The 18,853-nt window shown below is 54.4% G+C and overlaps 1 protein-coding gene across 1 annotated transcript in view; it reads left to right on the top strand.

The window, feature by feature from the left end:
• ZNF831 (zinc finger protein 831) overlaps positions 1–18,853 on the top strand; it is a 55,155-nt gene that overhangs the window by 20,300 nt on the left and 16,002 nt on the right. The window contains exon 4 of the mRNA XM_058679872.1: positions 3,131–3,282. Coding sequence (XP_058535855.1) covers positions 3,131–3,282 — 152 coding nt within the window. The remainder of the gene's footprint in view (positions 1–3,130; positions 3,283–18,853) is intronic.

The raw sequence follows: 18,853 nt of genomic DNA, 5'->3' as shown, positions 1-18,853 counted from the left end.
TTTGACAGACATTGAGGTTTGAGTTGAAGACATATCTCCCCAGTCAATGTTTGCTTTGCTTCGGTTAGGGAGACCTGGTCAGTACCACCACAGGTACTATTCTTGGCTTTAGGCAGGTTTTTCATTGCTATGGTTGCTGTTTCTTTGTTCCTATTTATCTGAAAGAGTGATAGAAGGAGAGGAAATGTCCTGTCCGCTCTTCATCAGATACCTGCAGCTGGGGTTGGGCAAGGCAGCCGCGTGAGCCCCTGTGCAGGTGGCAGGGCCCCAGTACCTGAGCCACCTGGCTGTGTAGCTGCAGCAAGCTGAGGTGGAAAGGAGGCAGTTCTTGAAGCTTAAATGAAACCACTTCTTTCTGCGTGAATGTGAACTCTCTCACATAAGTGACTAAATGATTTCTCTGTATTCTCTCTCACATGTATGCAGATATAAAACCATCCATCCCTTCCTGTTTCTTGCAGTCCGCTGTGCCTAGTCACTAGCTTCTATCCATCCTCGAAGCTTATGGTGGGACTCCAGGACTCCATCCTGCTTCACTCCGCTCTCCTTTTGGCCCTTCCAATCCTGCCCTGGAATGCAAACGGCTGTTTTCGTAATGAAACTGCACAAGTTACAGGAGAGGGCTTAGCAAGCCTGGGGTCCTGCTTCAGGGCAGTAATGGACGAACACACACAATTTCATACTCGAATGCTTCATGACCCTGACATTCAAGAGAGACTTGGGAACTCGGAGCTCTCACCAGCCGTGTTTCTCTGTGGTGCCCAGAGCAAGCGCTGGACCATGGAATTGGATTTTATTGATTAATTTGTAGCTGTGTACAGAGCTGTACAACAGGAAGTACTCAGAGACCGGTTCTAGGAAGCTTCCGCCATGATCAATGAACTGTGTAGCTCCCTGTCAAGGATGGGGATGGGGGCTGGGCTGTGGGGGGAAGAGTTCTTGCAGACCTGGATGGCCAGCCGTGGGAGAGGGCAGTACCTGGGAGCAAGCTAGGCAGGGCGGCTTCTCTGAGGAGGGGGCTTCCGGGTGGCGTGATGCTTCTGTTTGGGCGGGGCTTGTCTGCCCCCTGCACTTGTGGCCCTGCTTGCCAGCACGTTGTGGTGCAGGCTCAGTGGCCAGAGCCTGGTCTCTGGACCCAGGCGACCCCAAGGTCACCTGGCCTCAGAGCTCAGACAGACTGCAGGGTTAACAGCCATCTGCTTGTCTCTGCTTGTTATGCCCTGAGAGGCCCAGAGAAGGGAGAGACAAGGACTGCCACACCCAGCCCCTGGCCCTGCCTGCTCAGGTGTTGGGGCTGGGTCCCCACACCCTGCAGGAGCAGCCAGTGACTGGGAAGTCACGGGAAGTCCACCTGGACAGGACTGAATGTGCAGCCCAGGAACGGGGCTCTGATGAGCTCCCGGAACCTGTCGCATGTCTGGGGCAGAGCATGATGGCTCATGGATCCAGCTTATAGTACCAGTCTGGACCAGGGCAAGCGTTGTGCCGCTCCAGTTGGCAGCAGAAGGGGCACACAGGAGAGAAGGAATTAGACTGGCTGCTCATGCCCAGACGTGAGAAGATTTTGCTTCGGAGACCACGCCAAGTTGAGGTTTTCAGCGCCCCAATGGTAACAGGGCCCAGATTCCATTTTGTGAGAGCTGAACTCAAGGGCTGGGCCTTTCCCATCAGTCTCCCAGCTGTTTCGATTGAGTGGAGTCTGCCCACCTGTGACCATTGTGCAGAAATGAAGCCCCCAGGCTGTTCAGATGTGCTGTGCTTAACCAATGGGCAGCAGGGCGAGCCCCGAGTGCAGGAGAAGCAGTCTCCCCACGCCCCTACTCCCTCCCTCCACTCCCATCTGCACTTAACCTCATTCTCCCCAGGGCTCCCACAGGACCCCCGACTACTTCGGGGGTCTGTCAGCCCTCACTCTGGCTCTGCCAGCTCTGGGGGAAACCTGTGGGCTTGACGAACAATGCCAGCCAGGTTCCTCCTCTTTTCCTCCCTTGCAGAAAAAAAAAGCCCCAGCCCCTGCAGGAGAGGTGGCAGGGCCAGGATGAGGGGGACCCAAGAGTCACGTTCTCATCATGGCTGCCAGAACAACCCTGGGCCCACAAAGAACATTGCATCCTGCAGATCCCACTTGAAATTCTGCTGGCAGCCCTGGCCATCAGGCCACCGTGACTGGGTCTTGGCACGGGTTCAGGCAAGTGAGAAAGGAAGATGGCTGAGCAGGTGGCCTCACTGTCGCCTGCAGCCCTTGTGGGCCTGTGGGAGGTGGGAGGGAGTTGTGGGGAGGGTAGGAAGAAAAGAGGCTCACAAGAAGAGGGCAAAGGACTTGTTCAAGTCTAGGCTAGTGGCAGCTGCTCTTCCACCAGCCAGTGGGGGCGCTAGACTAGACTGCTGGTCTGTTTGGTACTCCCCTTCCTTGTGAGTGACAAATTGTGAGTGTCTGCTAACACATGTCTGTCTGTCTGTTTACACACTGCATGTAATTCTACCCTAAGCATGATGTATGGGGCTACAGAGAGTGTGCGACGATAGGGATAGGAACGTGTGTGAAACCGATCCTGTGTAGCGGCACTATGGGTCTCTGTCTTTTTGCTGTGGTCTGCCTCCATGAGGGGAAGGCTTTGTTTTGGGGACAACTGGACCAGAAGGTGCAGAGGGGACCATGCTGTCCAGTAGGGTGGTCACCAGCCACTTGTGGCAACTTAATGCACTCTACAGCTCTTGTTCTCAGAGCCACTGGCCGTGTTTCAAATGCTATCGGCCACATGGGTCAGGGAATACCATCTTGGTCCATGGGGATTTCAGAATATTCCCATCACTGCACAACACCCCAAGACCACACAGTTGAACCTTTAATGGAAGCTGCCAGCCTTGGCCAAGCGCTTGCTCTGTGCCCAGTGGGATGGGAAATGTTTTATTAGCACCATTCCCCTGCGGACAACCTCCCAAGAGTGCTGCGGTGTCTGCTCCCTGCAAGGGACTGTGGGAGGCATGCCGTCTCAGGGCTTATGCAGACTCATCCATTAGTTGATGGTGGAGCCCAGCTTCTGCCAACACCCCATCAGACCTCCTCCCAAGGTTGACCCTGTGTCCTCTAGACTGGTCATTGCATGTGTGTGCTTCTCTGCCCCCACAGGTACAGAGGGGATTTCCTGCACAGCCTGGGCCCACTGCGAGCCAGGAGACTGCGCAGGCCACCCTGGGTGCTGACAAGGAGCTGCCACCCTCCTCCACCTCGGGGGACAGACCCAGCCAGGACCTTTGGGCAGCCTTCTTCAGACATAGCAGGTAAGGCTGTCCATGGGGGCAAGTCCAGCTTGGACAGGCAAAGGCACAGGCATCGGACCCTGGCATAGTTGCTGGAGATGCAGGTTAGGCCGGTGTTAGTCCAGCAGGGGTCAGCAGTGAGGGCAGCAAGAGTGACACTGTGAGGCACTCAGAGCCAATGGAACACGTGGGCAAGGACAGGGAGAACTTCGAGTAGAGGGGTGCCCACATCCTGGCCACATGGGCCAGGCCTTGTTGGAGACACCATGGAGATGGGAGCGCGAGAACCCCAGCTCAGCATGGCTGTACCCCCAGCCCTCCTGAGAAGGAAGCTCCTGGGGTTCTTGGTGCAGTGCTGTTGGGAGGCTATGAGGGGTCCATGTGTGGCTAAGGAGTCTGTGGGAGTCTGAGTAGCTCCAGGTGAAGCCAGAGGGTCTGCCAATGACACGGAGTGTGTGAGAGGCCTATCCTTCCCTACACTAGAGGTGAGGTAAAGACTTACGGAGGCTGCGTCCTGGAGAAAGAACAGTTTCAAGTGGCAGCAGGTCACTGGGCCACCAGGGCTGGGGGCTTAACTGTGCTGGACCTCCATCTGCCACCTGTCCTTCGTCTCCCCTCTTTCCCCAGCCTCAGCCTGGCTTGCAAAGTGCTGAGAGAGAGAAGCAAGGGCTGTTTGTTGGATGCTGCAGGGCCCTGTGAGTCTGGCACAGATGGTGTCCCCATGCTGACCTTGACTCTGTCTTACCCCTGGGGGGGGGACGCATTTTGCACCCCTCGAGGGTGGCCCAGGGCAAGAGCCTGGTTTTCTGTTGCTCAGGAGGGTGTAACTCAGGGTGACATTTGCACCTACAGTTGATGGATTGTTTGATTGTAGGTGGAGAGCATGGTTTTGTCAAGCAAAGTCAAGGGTTGAGATCCACGTGGGAGATGCTGGGATGTGGGAGGGTGGGGTGGACGGACACAAAGGAGGAACATGGTGTGGCTATTTCTCTGCGACTCCACTCTTTCTCGTCCCATGCAACTGCCCGCTGGGCTGTGTTGGAGATCACACACCCTTGAATATCGTTGCTTGGCCATACAGGCCCAGAGTCCCATGGCTGGGAGCTGCTGAGCCCGGTGCTGTTTTACAGACTTGGAAGCCGGCCAACTGTGTGACCCGCTGTTGTACTGTGTTCTGCACGACCCGTGCTCAGCTCCTCCAACTGGCAGCTCCTAGCTGCCAGTGAGTGAGGGGCATGTGTGCGGCTATGCGAGGCTCTGTAGGCTGCTCAATGGAGCTGCAGGCCACTCACGCCCATGTTGGGGAGGAACGCAAAGGCGAGATTTCACTTGGGGAGCTTGGGGTTTGGACACTTGGATGTGGGGAGTGCAGACAGAGCTTTTGTGGGGTGGGGATTGGGTTAGTGAAGGCTCAAGGTCAACAAGGGGGACTGTCGGGAAGACAGATGGTTAGCACTGGGCGTGCACATTGAACCCTGAGGAAGGTGTGCGTCAGCTGTGGCAGATGCTGTGGGACGGCGTGGCAGACACTGAGACAGCTGTGGCAGGTGGTGTGGGACAAGAGCAGCTAGCTAGTGCTCCCATTTGTTGCCATATCTGTGAGTCTTAGAGTATTGCCAGGAGTTACCAACTTGGTAGCTTATACCAACTGCAGTTCCAAAGGCTCTGGGGAGTCCCTGCCCGGCCTCCCCCAACCCCTGGTGGCTCCACGTGTTCCCAGGTTCATGGCCTCAGTGTTCTGATCTCATCTTCATCCTCACATGACCTTCTCCTCCATATTGCTGTGGATCAACCACTGCTATGTCTTTCTCTTCAAAGGACATTAGTCATTGGATGTAGGGAACCCACTAAATTCACAATCAACTTACCTGGAGATCTGTAAGTCAGCCACTTATGCAAGGACTCATTTTCAAAAAAGATCCTGTTTGAAGAAGAAAACAAAGACAAGACGGTCCCATCCACAGGTGCCCTCGATTGGGCCTCAGGGACCACTGCTGACCTGCCTTTGCCGCGGTCCCCCAGTTGGGGAGCTGGTGGAACAGCCTCATAAGGTATTTTCCAGCAAGAATGGGGACCCACAGGGCTACCAGATACACAGCCTCATAAGGTTCTCACTGTTGTAGGAAAATTCAGTCACAATCCCAAATTAACACAACATTGATTGTCCCTGTACCTGCAGTGGCTATGGGACCCCAGCACTTCCTTTCAGGGAGAAGGTCCGGTGGTTGGCTGGTTGGGGTGTGTGTGCGTGGCCTCCATCCTCCATCTGACATGTGTGGCCTCATCCTGGCCCTGTGTCGCCCTCCTCTCCCTGGCAGGTGACAGGATGCCTTTCTACAAGTCTCAGTGGCAGTGTAGAGGGCGGGCCTTTACTGCATTGCACCTGCACTCAGGGCTCCAGACCTGGCCTCCCCCTGGCCTCCCCCTTGCCTTTGGCCTGTAAAAGCTGTTCTCTACCTCTGGGAAGGGTTCCACACCCATCCCCTGGATTCATCGGGGGAGTCCCATGGGTGCTGAGCTGCCCTCTATGTGGAGAAATCCCATTCCATCTCCATGCTAGCCTTTCTTGAGTTCTTCCCTCCCAAATCCCCCAAAACAAACTGAAGGCACCAAGAAACAATGAGCGGAAAAAGCCCAGCTGGCAGCACAGCTCCCATTCCTGTTTAAAGCAGCCCCTCCTCCCCGTCCCTAGGTGCCCAGCAGTGTCCTGCAGAGCTGACAGATGTCCCTGCTGTCATGGTTCTCATTTGAACAGCAAGTTGAGCCAGATGCCTGGGTCCCCAGTGCCCATTTTCAAAGGCCTCCTGCCCCAGCAATTGGAAAGGACCAGAAGGACGGTCCTCAAGGGCAGGCCTGAGCCTGCGGCATGTGGCCAAAGCCTTGGCTCAGGACCCATTGATCATGACTCCATCCTGATTGAAGTGTCAGAGATGAAACAGGATGGCTAGCAGGGTCATGGGACACCATGATGGATGCCAGGGAGGTGGAGCATGGACAAGCATGCCCACATCCTCACCACCTGGAAAACAAGGGGCAGGGGAGCTGCTGACCACCACTGGCCAGCATTGCTGTCATGGGGGCATGGCAGCACTCGGAGGGCCTGGGGGTCTACAGATCAAGCATTTTTAAAAGTGTCTGCAACTGAGCCTTGCTTGGGGACAAGTGGGACATGGCAGGTCCTGCATCAGAGCTGGGTCTCTGGGAGGGAGCTCACCTGTGTGTGTGTGTGCACTAAGTCCATACCTGGGTACATGAAGGCACATGAATATGCCTGTGAGTGTTCGTGTGTACTTTCAAGTTGGAGAGTAGCAGAAAGAGGCCAGTCTTTCATGGCAAGATGACGAAGAGGTGACTTTTTTTGGGTGACCTGAGGCACTGTAACTTGGAGGAAACTCGAAAGAATCCAACAGAGACCTTGAGAATGACCTGAGGTGGGTAGTGGTGGTGGGAATCGTTGCATATTAAAAAGTAGGGAAGCCATGGTTCCCAACCTTGTGGGCCAACTAAATTCAGCAGAAAACTTAGAATAGGTTTTCAACACTTGTGTCCAGCTCTGAGGTGTTGTAATTGCTTTTTTCGTTTTTTTTAAAGACACTTCCTGTCAATAACTTAGAATGATGAGAAAGGATGTTTTTTCAGAAATATATATATTTTAAAATGTGTAATTTCCCTCTCCTCTAAATGATTCCAATAGCTTGGTACTAGTCATTCGGATTAGCAGATGGCTTGGCTGTGACGTCATCTACAAGAGGAAGGCCAAAGGAGTTAGGAAGGATAAAGACCTAATTTATCCGCTTGTGTGTTGATGACGTGAGGGACACTTTCTTCCTCACTGGCATCCAGTAGTGCATTCCATCCAAGTTCCCACCAAGGGCAGAGGTGGGCTACAAAAGTTCCTGTGCGTATGTGAAGCTGGGTGGACTTACGGACACTCCAGGTCCAATGTGGCTCAGAGCGTGCAGGGCTGTTGCTGTTTCGAAGAGCATTGTCCCCAGCCACACTCACTGCAGGATCAGGCTTGAGGGGTGGTGGCACGTGGACTTCATCTGCCAGACCGAGCTGCCTCCTGGAACGGGGCAGGGACAGGAAGTCCTGTGACGTTCAGCCGTTGAGTATCTCTTGCGAAGCAAGTGTCTGTTTCACAATCCAGACGCCCCTTAGGGGACACCCAGGGACGAGCTTGGCTGGTCTGCCAGGATGGGAGAACCTTCCTTAAAAAAGCAGCTCCTGGTAAACTGATCCTCCTCAACTCCCTCTGTGACTCCCATCCACACCCTTCCGGTTAATTTTCCCAAGATAATGTATGATACCCCGCCTCCAGGGCCGGAGTTTCACTTTCTGCAAGTCCGGCTATCTACAGTCCACTTGAATCTGAAAATATTAAATAGAAAATTCCAGTGGCTGGAGTCACTGTTGTTGACTTTAACAATTAGCTTGTAGTTTGCCAGCAAAACCTCCAAACTCAAGGGCTACTTTGATTTCCTGTTGGGAGGCCGAGCAGCTAATCATCACAGCTTTTCCCTTCAAAATTCTTTAATTCTGTGAAATGTTGGGTCCCTTCCTGAAAGATTCATTTTATTAATTCTTATTATTGATACCGTCTGAGAAGTCACGTCCTCTTCCGTTCAGCAAGGTGCTTAGCGCAGTGGACTACCCACTCGGTGTGCTGTCTGGATGTACAGTGTACTCTGAATACGCAAACAGACATGCACACCTATGTCTCTCTACCTGGGGCATCCTTGAAGCCAGAAACCAGTCCCCCAAACCATTTCTGGGGGCCAACAAGGACATACATGCAGGCTGGAGGTTGGATTTCTGGAGTCTTTGCTAGTTACCACAGTGATGGAAATCCGCGGCTGGGGTGGCAGGACCTTGTTTTGTAGGACTGCTGTTTCCAACTTGACAGTCGTAAGCTGTCACCTAGCCATCCACTTGAGAGCTCGGAGGGGGAGAGTGCCAGAACTGTGAGCGGCAGTATCCCTTTGCGTCCTCACCTCCTCCGCACGGTGGTGGGGCGGGGTCAAGGACAGCCTGTCCTGCAAGCCCGTAATTAAGGTCCTGCACGTCCAGCACAAGGATGGGCTTGTGCTTGTGGCTCTGAACAGAATGGGATAAAAGCAGGAGAAAAAGAGGGTTTTCGCCGCTCCAGCCTGCTTGGAAGGTGATCAGCAAGTCCCCCCACGGAAGAGGTGTCCCTACTTTGCAGGGTGGCATGTGCCATTTGGTTTAACACAAAGCCTTCCAAAGAGCTATGAGACACGAGTGGGTCAGTTCACTGTGGTGAATGGAGATGGAGCAGGAGACTGGAGTTGTTTCTGCGTGGGTCGGCTGCAGTAAGTTCAAGGAGCGTGTGACAAGACGCTGGGCACTTTCTCATCTTGTCTCCCTGGGAGCACCCAGGTCTTCTCAGGACTGCTTAGCAGATGGGCACCATTTTCTGGGCAACTGCTCTAACCCACCTTGAGCCACCTTGACCCTGGTCAGCCAAAGCCACCCTGCCAGCTAAGAAGCTGCAAATCTCGCCATGAAAATGCTCTTTGAGCTGCAGGTTTGCGGATGGTAGGATCTCAAGATGAGACCCATTGCGTGCCCAGGTGTGTTCTTACACCTCGCGGTGTCGTCTTCCCATGAGAGCACAGCTCCCCTGCGGTGGTTCTGCCCAAGTCACTGAACTGGTGTGAATACTTCTCCTTTAGGATTTTGTTTGCATTTCAAGTGGGACATTGGCTTCTTTGTGAAACTGATCTGTAGCCAGCCTCATCACTGTTCTAATATGACAGCGATTGACCCTGGACTGCAAAAAGAATCTCCTCATGAAGTCTGCCCTGTGTCGGTGTGTGTGCGCTCGGCTGTTTCTAGCTGATGACATCTCTGCTTTATTATTATTCTTGTTATTATGGTTTTCAAAATCCCTTGCGTTAAAAGGGCCTGTTCCATTAGCCGAGACCTGTTCTACCCCCGCCCCCTCCCCCCGATGCCGGGATACATGAAAACATTCAGTGGTACAAACAGTGCTCTTATATATTTCCTTAGAAACGCGTTTTGCTGCATTGAATGGAGAACATTGATGTGGCTGAGGTTAATTATTTGGGCTTTTGCTGGGCACATTGGGAGTCATGCTGTTTCTGCCGGTACAGACTAAAATTGGAACATTGAAGAGGAACTGAGTGTGGCCCTGGGCCCAATGACACATCTGAAGTCATATTGATTGAAGGAGATGTTTTATTGAATGTTCGATTTTATGGCTTTGCAATTTCCTGTAGCTGGCATGGCTTCTAAAAGCCTATTAGTCCACTTTTTTTTTCACATTCACAAAAAGTAGCCAAGAGGAGCTTCTAGGGAAGGAAAAGTTTGTTTTGTAGTGCAGCTTAGGGGCTATTGTTTGGGACCCAGTGCCTGGAAGGCAGGCCTGTGTCGAGGCTGGTCATGCGGAGGAAGGATGGTGCATGCATTGCCAGCCCTCCCAGAGCCGTCCCACGGATGCCAGGATCGGATCATCTCTACACCCTTGGGCCATCAGTCATGAACTTGGGCCATCATGACTTACACATCTGCCTTAGTTACACTAGGTATGTTGTCTAGGCAATCATGGTTTTTTTTGGGGGGGGAGATTCACTCACAAAAAATGCATTTATTTTGGCAAAGAACCATTTATCATTACTAAAAATGAAAGACGAAAGTCATGTGCTATCAAGGGAGCGTTACAAAAATAACATAACACATATTGTTGGGCAAATAAATTCTCTCCAGAAACTGTTGTGAGCCAAGTGCACGGACCCCGGCTTTAAAGAGATTTGGAGGTACTCTAGCACCGTTAGTCACGTTAGCACCCAGCTGAGGTCTTGAGGGAATAGCTTTCTCGCTGCGTTGGCTCTCCCTGCCCTCCTTGCCCAGTTTGGTCCAACCTGCTGGGCCTCGTTTGAGCGAGGCAGGCTCTGCCAAGAGATCCCGTGGCATCTTCAGATGTGATGTCACAGGGCCCCGAGACAGTGGCTGGGAGCTCGCTGTCGGTGCACTGTCCATGGCAGCGGAGGTGATGTGAACAGTGGGACCAGGGTGTGTGGAGGGAAGAAGGGCTCCCCTGCAGGGCTCTGTAGATCTTGCTGGGGGTTGATTGATCTTTCTCCCAAGACCAAGATGGGGGCAGGAGGGTGGTGGGGTAGTGGCCAGAGCATCCTATTTAGGTTTGAAATTTTAAAGATTATTTATTTGTTTGAAAGGCAGAGTTTGAGAGAGAAGAAGAAAAAATCTTTCATGCATTGGATAACTCCCCAGATGGCTGCAATGGTTGGAGTAGGCCAGCCCAAAGCCAGGGACCACATGCTCGTTCAGGTCTCCCAAGGGGGCACAGGGACCCAAACATTTGGACCACCTTGTGCTATTTACCCAGGTGGACTGAAACTGAAGCAGCCAGAACTTGAACCGGTGCTCCTGTGGGATGCTGGTGTCGCAGGTGGCTGTTTACCCAGTATGCCATGGTGCCAGCCCCGTCCCATTTAGGTTTTGGAAAGATTGCTCCAGGCAGCCGGTGGAAGCCAGGCAGGGGTGCTGGAGGCAGCAGAAGGAGACTGTGTCCGCACGCTGGGCAATTACTGCTTCAGAAGAACTCAGAAAATGGTCCTTTAGAGGGGAAGCACAGTTACGTGTGACCAGGAATACTACTTCGTATTACTTGGGAATTAGAAGGACAGTAGGCAGGCCTAGTGCTTGGTGAGCATGCCCTCCCACCCCAGGGTGCCCCTCAGACCCAGCCTGGGGGCTAGAATACCTTGGATGACAGATCCTCCCTCTGTGCATGTGTGCATATGTGACACTTGGCTCTGCTGACCCCGTGGTACGTCGTCATCTCACCCTGCTGATACACGCAGGCCTTGCTCCACTGTGGCCCAGGACAGAGCCCTCTGTGTAGGGACACAGACTTTCTTGCTCCCACTGGCACGTCGGGGACTTCAATGTTGCAAGGTGTTCCTCAACATCTTTGTCCCACCTTCTTGGCCCAGGTCGAGGGCGACTCTATCTAGAAAGACCTGTGAGGAGGTCTGGTCCAGTCTGTGTGGCCTTGGCCACGCGGACATTTGCAGACTTGCTGGTTTCCAGGTCGCTTCCTGTCCGTTCCGCCAGCAGCACCGGAGGGGCTCTCTCCTTTCCTCAGTCCAAGCAAACTTGGTGTTTGCTGCTTGACCTGGGTATAAGCTGTGGCCTGCAGTGCCACAGGTGGGAGACCCACTGCTCGTTGTGATTGTCCTGGGATCTGCCACCCCATCTGCCCATGGGCATCAGCCTGAGGGAAGAAGCAACCTGGAGGGATGGCAGGATGAGCCTTTAGAAACCACAGAGGCAAGCTGGTCCCACCTGCGGTGTTTGACTCTCCAGATCTGAGCACGATGTCCCAACCTGCTTGGAGACAGCTCTGTCCCCACCAGGGACCCACAGCCACACAGGACTTCCATGGGAACTGCGCAACTTGCTAGGCCAGGTGAGCAGTTTACAAATGGATGCACTGATTGTAGGCAGCCTCCAAGAAAGCTGGGAAGGTAGCGGCCCCTCGGGCCACCGGAGCACAGGCAGGAATACGTGAGGTGTGTTGCTTGGCCATGTCCCCGGCCCTCGTCACAAGCACAGTAGTGGAGATGAAGCTTCCAGCCCTGGCTGGTCTAGGGTGGGATTTGGGGCTCTGCTCCAGACTCCCCGGGATAAAATGAAGAGGCTCACAGAGCTGTGGCTGCCAATACCTTTATTATTCCCAGCAGATACCCTGCTTATCTTATTTTGTAGTGTTGCTGCTGGAGGCGGAAATTTCAACCCTGCATATTGCTGTTAGGAAGGGTTCTCTGGTTCTGAGGAAGAGTGACTCGATTGAAATGGGAGGAAGGAATGAAGGAAGGAAGAACTGATGATTTTACGTGGCAGAGATGGCTTCCAGCCCAGCTGGACCCAGCGGTTCCACTGATGTCAGTAGGGCCCAGCTGGACCGGCTCTGGTCCCAGGTGGCCACCCTGGGCTTGCCTTTGCCTGGCCACTTTTCATTACTCAAGTCCCACGCTAAGTCTCAGTGACCTGGTGTGGCTCACGCGGCCTTCCTTGGGACAACCTCTGGAGATGCTGGGTGGCCAGGACCAGGTGGTGCAACCCGTCACCATGCCAAGGGTGGCTCGGGGAGAAATGGTCTCTCAGAGATGGGGAAGGGGCCAGGCAGGGAGCCACAGCAGCTGTCCACTCCTGTTTGAGAATGTGGGGGACCCACCTCATGGTTTTCATTTCATGCACTGACAGAAGGAGAGACAGACGCAGACCGTGGCACGCGTCATCACGCCCAAAGCTCCGTCATCACGCCTGGAAAGCCGAGCTGCTTTTATGACATGGAGGAGAGGAGCCCAGGCTGAGGGGCACATGCAATTCCCAAGGCCTGTTCTGTGCCAGGCGGTGTGTGGGAGGAGAGGACGGGCCGGTGAGAACAGGACGTGGCCCTCGTCCTCCGGGAGGGCCCAGCCTGGTAAACAAGTCATTACTAATGCAACGCGGTGTGCTCGCTGATATGATTAAGCTCCCAAATGAGGGCTCCTGACAGAGCCGGCTGGAGCGGCAAGCAGAGAGTGGGCCTGCATTAACAGGGGTGCACAAGCAGGGTCGCTGCGATGGGGTCTGCCACCCTTCCCCAGCCCCCACCCCGTGCCGTTCACATGTGGAATTTCTGGATGTGGAAGCACACAGCATTTAGCCACTATTTACTTATTTACCTAAAATGCCGAGCACTCCCCATGGCAGTGGCGAGTAGATGCTCTCAGAAACGGAGCGCTGTGCTCCAAATTCTGAGTTATGCACCCGCAGTGATAGGAAGACCCAGGGGCCTGGGAGGCCAGCTCAGGTGGGGCAGGTGGGTGGGCACCCAGAACGCCAGAGCCACTGATAGCAGAGTTGAGACGTGCACTTATGCTGAGAGAGACCCATTCCTTCAGCCCCAAACCTGGAATGAGGCAGCTCTGCTTCTGGAAGGCTTTCTGAAAACTGTCCTCACCTTCAGGTTCCAAAAGTCCCTCTCCGGCAGCGTGCCTCCAAGGGAAGCCTGAGTTTTGTTCTAATACTTCCCAACTCAAAGGAGCCAGGAGCCAAGATAAGAAACGAGCAGCTCAGGCATGGGACTTGTGGACCCCCCGCCCCGAACCACACACATGCTACAAAGGGGGATGTGGCCCTCCATGAGACACTATGGGTCCTCTCCCCGCCATGGCCTTCTGGCTGGCACCTGCTCTGCCCAGAAGTGAGGGCCCTTTTTGCTTTGGAGGTAGGCAAGCCTTGAGGGTGGGCGCTCCCAGGGGTGTTAGCGGCAAGGTGAGGCAGGCAGGGTCCGAGTGGCAAGCAAGAGGCCAGATGCTCATGGCACAGAGACCATGCTGAGCACCGTGCTATGGGGAGGGTGTCCTTTCCTCCAGCCCCATCTGGAAACATCCAACTCGAGCCTGGTGGGGTTGTTGGTGGTGGAGCTGTAGGCGCTGTAGGCGCTGTGTGTGCACACGTATGCGCACGTGGCAGAAGCCTTTGTGACACCAGATGGCCATCTCTGGAGGGTGACAGCTGCATGCTGCCAGAGGGGGCTCTGGAGGACACCCCCACCCTCCCCGCAGGGCAGCACTGGCCTTAAGTGGAGCAAGCCCAGGGGCCCCATGCACTATGCAGGCCATTGTCCAGGCAGGGCCTCCCTGGAGCTCCCTCCTGTTTCCCACTCCCCAAATGAGTGGCCTTCACCCCGAGGTGGGGGGCTGGCCCGGAGCACGGGGACCCTGCCCCAGCATCGCTTCCTGCTTTTGCATTTGTAGTGTTTCCTCCAAATGTTTTTCCCTCATCAGGTTCCCGGTGTGGGCCCCTGTGGGGTCAGGAGGTGGACGCGGCAGCCATCCTCCGTCCTAATTAGGAGTCGTGCCCAGGTTCACACGTTGAGGAAGAGAAAGGCAGGTTGAGTGCCAAGTTTTTTTTTCCCCTTTCCTCTCTGCTAGAACGCTGAACGTGTTGCAGCGCTGATGCTGTAACTTCCTGTGATTTTGCACCACCCTGCGCACACCCATTAGCGACGGTGTTGTGCCTTCCGTCTGTGGCAGGCACCTGGTGAGCCAGGAATGGACAAAAAGGTGCTTTTCTAAGCACCAGTGTTCGGAATTATTAAGTGTTCAATCCCCCCCCACCCCGTTGCAAAGCACTCTCGGAGATGTTTGTTTCTCAATTTTCCATCATTTCCTTATTTTTCTCCCCCAGCTAAGGGCAGATTGAAAAATGAACTTGGTGCACGGACGCCTCTGAATCACAAGAATGTGCGACGCCTCCTCCCGTAACTGCGCCCTGCGCCGTTTTCTTTCTGCCTCCTTTCTAATCAATCTGATAAAAGTTGGGATTCTTTTTAACCCCTACTTAGGCAGCCCAACTCCCTCTCTCCGTGTTTGCTCACCTGCCTGCCTGGGGTGGGGGGACGGAAGGGGAGTGGACAAGAACATGTGCCCCCACCCCCGTCTCCGCCGCCAGGGGCTCCTGGGTGCTGAGCACTGGGCGGTGGGCACGGCTTGGAGGCAGAGGCAGCGGGCCCGGGAGCGAGCGAACCCGGACACCTGCGGACCCCCGACCCAAGCCACCTGCACCCCTTCCCCCGCCTCGGGGTCCTGGGGATCCTTCTGAAAGAACCCCAGCAAACCGAGCCCCTCACCGCCCTCCCTTCTGGGTGCGTGACTGTGGGTCTTACGTGAGCAGAGAGAAAGGAAAAAAAACCTGTTTTTCTCTTTTCCTTTTTTTCCCCATTCTCTAACCAACAACCTCATATAACCTCAAAAGTTACCCATGAATTTACCAAAACTTTTTATGAAACTATTCTAACCCCTGGTAGGGGTTAAAAAACAAGCTCTGTGAATTTATTACCCAGAAAACAGCAAAACGCGATTCTGCATTTGATGGGAAATGGTCTTACAAACTTCAAGGGGGCCCCCTAGCGCCAGGCGGCGAGGAGCGAGGAGCCGGGAGCCGGCGCGGGCAGCGGGCAACGGGCAGCGGGCCCCCGGGCAGCTCGCGGACCGCGGCCTCCTTGGCCCCGGGGGGAGCCTGCCGCCACCCCGCAGGTCAGAGAACCCCGGACCCCTCTACACGTGGCTGTGTCAGGCTCCCAGTTGCACAGGTGGCAGATCCAACTGCAGGCTGAGCTCCGGCGAGTGCGTGCCCGGGTTGTTCTCCTGGCCCATCAGTGGGGTTCAGTCCCGATGCAGACTGGGCGCCCGAGGAAGGGTCTTGGCAGGAGGCTCCTTGGCTGTACCAGGAAGGGGCTCTGAGGAAGCAAGCCCAGAACACCGTGGTGCTAAGGTGTCTCCTGCCTCCTGCCTGACCTTGCTCCCCAAAGTTGAATGGGGGGTTTTCAGCTGGTGCAAGCTGAGGCTGTGTTGAGCAAGGCAGCTGCCCGGATTCAGGGACCTGGCTCATGGAGCAGACGACCTGGGGGTGACTGGTGGTTCTTTGAGAACCAGCCCTGTGTTTAAGATGCACACAGGAAGCAGAGCGAAGGTTCTGGAAGGGCAGCAGGGGCCAGCAGGGACGCTGGGGCTTCTAGAGTCGGGTGGTGGTAGCCTCCCACCCTGGTGGCTGCGCCTTGGCCCTTCCTGGCCTCCGTTTCTCCATCTTTCAAGTGCGGGTTAGAAAAACAGTGAGGTGTGTGTGTATAGCTCCTGTCGCACAGTGGCAGTCCCAACACACGTGTGTGCACACAACACATGTGCAGGCACCCACAGTTTTCCTACCATTTACCTTGCAAGCTGGCAGGAGGCCGTGGGGAGGAACAAGAGAGAAAGCTGAGTGCTGAGTCATTCTCCTGTAACCTCCCCCAACACGCACACACACGACACAAATCCTGGCAGAGGCAAGTGGGTTTGGGGAAACGAGACCTCCCTCCCCAACTCCCTGACCCCCAAAGAACATAGGGGGGCTCCCTCTTTTAGTACAGTCTCATCCAGAAAGCTGCAGAAGCCACGCTGGAGATGTGGTGGCCCTGGTGGGGAGGGCGCACCGCTCCTTGTCGCCGGGATGGCGGTCCCTCCTGACAGGGCATGTGAAAAGGGGGGTGCCTACTGTCCTTGGGCATTGAGGTTCGGCTGCACGGGGAGCCAGAGGCCAGCCTCTCCCTCTGCTCCTCCCCCTGACCTTGGCCGGCAGCCTCAAGGCCCCCCGGACATCACGGCCCTCTACCCTTGCAGCTGCGTGGTCTACCTGCGTGGGCCCCAAACGGGCGCACAGTATGTCCTGCAGGGCTGAGGACGGGGGCATGGTTCTGTACTTCTAGGTTTGCCACTCAATACATCTGAACGGTCACCTGCGGGGCTCTGTAAGAAAGATCTTTCAGGAGGGTTTCGGTTGGCAGAATGGGACGAGCTCCAGCAGCATCAGGAGGAGGCCGACTAACCCTCACCCCGACGAGGGACGGCTTGCTCGCTTATGGCGGGGCGTGTGTCTGCCAGGCGAGCAGGAGTGACAGTGGGCTTCGGTTCTGCCTTCAGCGGGACCAGGAGGCCGGTGTTGGGAGTGGGGATAGTCAGCGGACCAGCCAGCTAATTTCCTGGGAAAGAGCCCCCGTCCGTGAGGATGAGGAGAATGCTTGGATGTCATGATCGTGGCTGGTAAAGAGCTGCAGTCGCACTCAGGGTCAGACACAAAGGAGGCAGGTATGTGAGCGCGGTGTGCAAACCCATGGCTGGAGTTTGGCGCGGCAGCTGTGTCTCCCTCTGAGACCGGAGTCAGTGCCCGCAGCGGCATCTTCCTGCCAAGTGCCTACCCGTCCTGCCCACTCTGGGAGAAAGATTTCCAGCCAGGTCAGGGCTGATTAATTTAGAGAGGTTTGTTGGTTTCACATGTGCACACACACACCACTCCCACACACACACACCACTCACATATAGACCACTTATGTACACACATACACTCACCACTCACACATAGACACACACACTCACCAATCACACGTGCACACGCACACTCACCACACCTACACAAACACACACTCACCAATCACACCTAGACACACACTCACCACTCATGTAATACAGAGTCACACACACCACTCACACAGACACACACATACCAATTACACGTGCACACACAGTCATACGCTCAGACACACATGTAAGCTCATATGGACACACTCAGACTTGGAAACACACATCCATTCACATGCTCAAACCCACTTTGTTCACCCATGCAAACTTCACACATTTACATGCTCACACCCCACTGGTACACTTACACACACTCACATGCATTTTACACTAACACACCAACGCACACCAACACACAGTCTTCACACATTCAATCACACGTATCCCAATACGTGTATGCACACATAGACATGCACACGGTCACACTTGGGTAGTTCATGACCACTGACTAGTTGCAGGGAGATCGAACTGCGCATCCTTTTTATCCAAGGCTGGGAGTCGCGGTGAGAGCTTACTGTGGGGTTGGGTCAGGGCTAGACTGTTCCAGAAATCACCATTGTTTTTGTCTGCCTTTTCCCTGCTTCCAACTCCGTACAAGTTTCTCCATAAATCACTTTGAGACAAGCACCCAGGGCACCAATTATCTATAAATCATCAGATGCAGTTGTCCACTGCTTGCCTCCTGGACAAGGCTATCTCCCCCTATTTTTCCAACAAAAGATTGCAAAGGCTTTTTGGACCAATCTGAAATAAAACACGTAAAGACACAGATGAAATAGGCAGATTTCGACTTGCAGTGTGCATTAATCTAGTTCCAAATGGCTCTCTAAATCGCCCTTCCATAAAATATGAGGTTGCCGAGACTGCACTCTGCTCGCATTTCACAACGTGGTTCTCACTGAGCCCATGGCGCGTCTCCCCGAGAGCTTCTTTGTCATCAGCAGAGCCGCTTGTTTGTGTTATCTGTGGGGTTTCCGGGGCATGGCAGCTGGTGCTCATGCCAGCCCCCGGGAGGGAGCACTTTCAGCACCTGAGCACAAAGCTGGCACAGGTGTTTAGGCACAGCTGTTAGCACTGGCGTGGACACTGTCATGGCGCCGGCAGGTGCCCGTTCTCAAGCTGCACGTGCTGTTTTGCTTTGGAGAAGCCACCGTTAAACTGTTGACAACAACATGCAGTGCTTATAATCACATCCCAGAGGCCTAGGAACAAGGGATGAGACCGTGCAGTGCCAGCCTGGAAAAGGATCCAAATCCAAATCCCAAGTGTAGTCCTACTGGGTGTGGATGACTTTCACACCACTCTAAGTCGGGGACCATCTGTGATTGTAACAGTTCTGCATAAGAGAGCAGACTGGGTTTCACTCTAAGACCACACTGTCTTCTCTGAGGGACAAGGCACATAATTTCTGAGGGAGGAAAGAAGGTCTTCTGCACTCAGAGACATGCCCTCCTTAGAGAGATGTGTGCTCTGTGGTCAGCAGATGGGATGACCTGGAGCCAGCAGCTCTCATCACTCAGCTGTAACATTCTGGAACTTGAAGAGATTTGGCTGGATGTGGAGATGGGATGCTTTCCTTATTTCATCAACATAAATAAAACTTGAAAAAGACACCCCACCTGAATGCTGATGCAGTTGTG

The sequence above is a fragment of the Ochotona princeps genome, chromosome 22 (genome assembly GCF_030435755.1).
Source record: "Ochotona princeps isolate mOchPri1 chromosome 22, mOchPri1.hap1, whole genome shotgun sequence".
Taxonomy (NCBI): domain Eukaryota; kingdom Metazoa; phylum Chordata; class Mammalia; order Lagomorpha; family Ochotonidae; genus Ochotona; species Ochotona princeps.
This window is presented reverse-complemented; position numbering and strand designations above follow the sequence as displayed.